We start from the raw sequence: 3,313 nt of genomic DNA on the forward strand, positions 1-3,313 counted from the left end.
GACCCAGCCTTCATCACCATAGGTGAGGGTAGGAACGAAGATCCTGTCCACAAAGATCACAAACAGGATTGGTGATAAAGCGCAGCCATGACGGAGGCCAACATTCTCTGGAAATTAGTCCGACTTACTGCCAAGTATCCGGACACAACTCTCGCTTTGGGCGTACAGGGATTGGATGGCTCTCAAAAGTGACCCCCCTCACCCTATACTCCCGCAGCACCTCCCACAGTGTCACCCGGGGGACCCGGTCATACGCCTTCTCCAGATCCACAAAACACATGTACTCCCAGGCCCCCTCCAGGATCCTTGCGAGAGTGAAGAGTTGGTCCGTTGTTCCACGACCAGGACGGAATCCGCATTGTTCCTCTTCAATCAGAGGTTCGACTACCGGCCGAACCCTCCTTTCCAGTACCTTGGAGTAGACTTTACCAGGGAGGCTGAGAAGTGTGATACCCCTGTAGTTGGCACACATTCTCTGGTCCCCCTTTTTGAATAGGGGATCCACCACCCCAGTCTACCACCCCCTAGGCACTGTCCCAGACTTCCACGCAATGTTGACGAGGCGTGTCAACCAAGACAGCTCCTCAACACCCAAAGCCTTCAGCATTTCTGGACGGATCTCATCAACCCCTGCGGCTTTGCCACTGTGGAGTTGTTTGACTACCTCAGTGACTTCCGTCAGGGAAATTGATGATGATCCCCCATCAGCTTCCAGCTCTGCCTCTACCATAGAGGGCATGTTAGTCGGATTCAGGAGTTCCTCAAAGTGCTCCTTCCACCGCCCGATAACCTTCTCAGTCAAAGTCAGCAGGGTCCCACCCTTGCTGTACACAGCTTGGATGGTTCCCCGCTTCCCCCTCCTGAGGTGCCGGATGGTTTTCCAGAAGCACCTTGGTGCAGACCGAAAGTCCTTCTCCATAGCTTCTCCGAACTTCTCCCACACCCGCTGCTTTACCTCTGCCACGGCAGAGGCTGCTGGCCTTCTAGTCCTTCACTAGTTCCGGCTCCTTCCCCCACAAAGAGGTGACGTTCCACATCCCCAGAGCCAGCCTCTGCTGCCCGGGTCTGGTCCATCGAGGTCCCCGGCCACCAGGTGCTTGCTGTCGGTCCCTCCCTCTGGGCCTGGCTCCAGACGGGGGCCTCGGGCTTCCTCCGGGCAGTGTCTCTCCTTTCCTTTCCCTTCCTTTCATGAGGTCGTTTTTGAACCATTCTTAGTCTGGCCCCTCCCCTGAGACCAATTTGCCTTGGGAGACCCTACCAGGAGCACTAGGCTGCAGACAACACAGCACTCAGGTTCATAGGGACACACAAACCTTTCCACCACGATAAGGTGATGGTTCCCAGAGAGGTTAATTAAATCATCCAATTTTAGTTGAGTGTACATTATGGGATGGTTTACAGTTTTCACTGCTAAATTACTTTTTATTGTTTTTTAATTTGTTTCAAATTTACGAATAATTTGGATGAAAACGTGACTATTGTAAATGTTGTGGGACTTGAAATGTTACACTTTCTTTTGTGTGTGTGTGTGTGTGTGTGTGTGTGTGTGTGTGTGTGTGTGTGTGTGTGTGTGTGTGTGTGTGTGTGCAGGAGGCAGCCTGTGCCTATGTGATCATCCTCATGGCGGTGTACTGGTGCACCGAGGTGCTGCCGCTGGCGGTGACGGCGCTGCTGCCCACCATCCTGTTCCCCGTTCTCGGCATCATGGAGTCCAAAGACGTGAGACTGGACACACACACACACACACACACACACACACACACACACACACACACTCTGCTACAGCAGGTACTAGATTTGGTAGACAAGTTGGTATAAAAAAGTTATTTTAATTAACTCGTAACTTAACGACAGAAAAGGTTGTTTGCCTCCCAACACCACATATATACCAGTTAGTGTTTTAATGCATCGTATAAAACATTTCCTGTGTTTGAACCTGCAGCTGCGAGATGTAATTATAATGCACGGGAGTGGTAACACTGTGTTTGTCAGTATTTGTTCTAACTTCCTGTTGTTGCTCAGGTGTGTATGCAGTACCTGAAGGACACTAACATGCTGTTTGTGGGGGGGCTGATGGTGGCCGTGGCCGTGGAGCACTGGAACCTCCACAAACGCATCGCGCTCCGAGTCCTGCTGCTGGTCGGCGTCCGGCCCGCGCTGTGAGTCTCATAATACAAGCATAACATAAACACGGAGCAGACGCTTTATTTTGAAAATCACAAGGAAACAAACGTGAAAAACAGGTTTTAACATGAGGCTGAAACTGAACTGTCAAAATGTCTAAATAAACAACGACAACGTGCATTTCCAAATCTCTGGTCTCATCTGTCGATTTAATCTCCCAGGTTAATGCTGGGGTTCATGGGAGTCACAGCCTTCCTGTCCATGTGGATCAGCAACACGGCCACCACCGCCATGATGGTCCCAATCGTCCAGGCTGTCCTGGAGCAGCTGAACGGCAACATAGACCCTGAACTCGCCACCAAGAGACAGAGACGCAGTTTTGACCTGCACCAGGAACATCAGCAGAAAACCAGTAGCATCCTGCAAACTGCTGCTCCGAACATCCTGGAGAACAGTACGATTGACCACAGAACTCCAGACATGCTGCTCCAGAAAACCAACCCAGTATCCCAAAGAATCAAATCCACAATAGACAAATCTGTAGAGAGCGATTTATTCAGTACCAATGCAAAAGTTTTCTGATCTGAGTTCACGTTAAGTCACCTGCAATTAATCAGCCTGGTCTTAAAAATGAGTTTCAGTTTAGTTTATTAGCACAAAGGAAGTGATCAAATCTTATTATAGAACAGCAAACACATAGATTGTTCAGGAGAGGTAAGAAACCTCAAAGTGCTCAAAGTAAGTCTTCCCCTCTGGGATTTACAGTTTATACTTAACAAAAATGAAGTTCTGCATTGAAAATGATTGTCAATTACGTTTCAAAGGTATTTTATCCCGGAGTACATTTGTTTTTGCATGTATCACGTTTCTAACCAAAGTCTGCGTGAGTCCGCATAGGTCGATCTATTTTAACCTTCGTACGCAAGTTACGTAACATGATTTTTTTTTAGACCTAGAAGTCTTTCTTTATTCTGATATTGACCTTCTGATTGTTTCCTCCCAGGTCTGAACTTAACACAAGAGAACCCAGAGAAGACCAGAAACCTACAAGACAACATGTCGTCTGAGCAGAAAGTGTTGCCAGAGGTCGAGACGGACAGACAGGAGACACCGCAGGACAAACCTCCATCAGCCTGCAGCTCCAGTTGTCCTGGTGAGACAAATGATCAGGTGTTCTTTTCAATCAGAC

At 48.7% G+C, this 3,313-nt stretch overlaps 1 protein-coding gene across 1 annotated transcript in view; it reads left to right on the top strand.

Moving 5' to 3' along the window:
• Positions 1 to 1,605: 1,605 nt before the first annotated feature.
• Positions 1,606 to 3,313, top strand: part of LOC115018825 (solute carrier family 13 member 5-like) — an 11,018-nt gene continuing 9,310 nt past the window's right edge. Inside the window, exons 1-4 of the mRNA XM_029448046.1 lie at positions 1,606 to 1,719; positions 2,023 to 2,159; positions 2,346 to 2,578; positions 3,128 to 3,277. Coding sequence (XP_029303906.1) covers positions 1,621 to 1,719; positions 2,023 to 2,159; positions 2,346 to 2,578; positions 3,128 to 3,277 — 619 coding nt within the window. The 5' untranslated portion in view covers positions 1,606 to 1,620. The remainder of the gene's footprint in view (positions 1,720 to 2,022; positions 2,160 to 2,345; positions 2,579 to 3,127; positions 3,278 to 3,313) is intronic.

The sequence above is a fragment of the Cottoperca gobio genome, chromosome 14, assembly GCF_900634415.1.
Source record: "Cottoperca gobio chromosome 14, fCotGob3.1, whole genome shotgun sequence".
Taxonomy (NCBI): domain Eukaryota; kingdom Metazoa; phylum Chordata; class Actinopteri; order Perciformes; family Bovichtidae; genus Cottoperca; species Cottoperca gobio.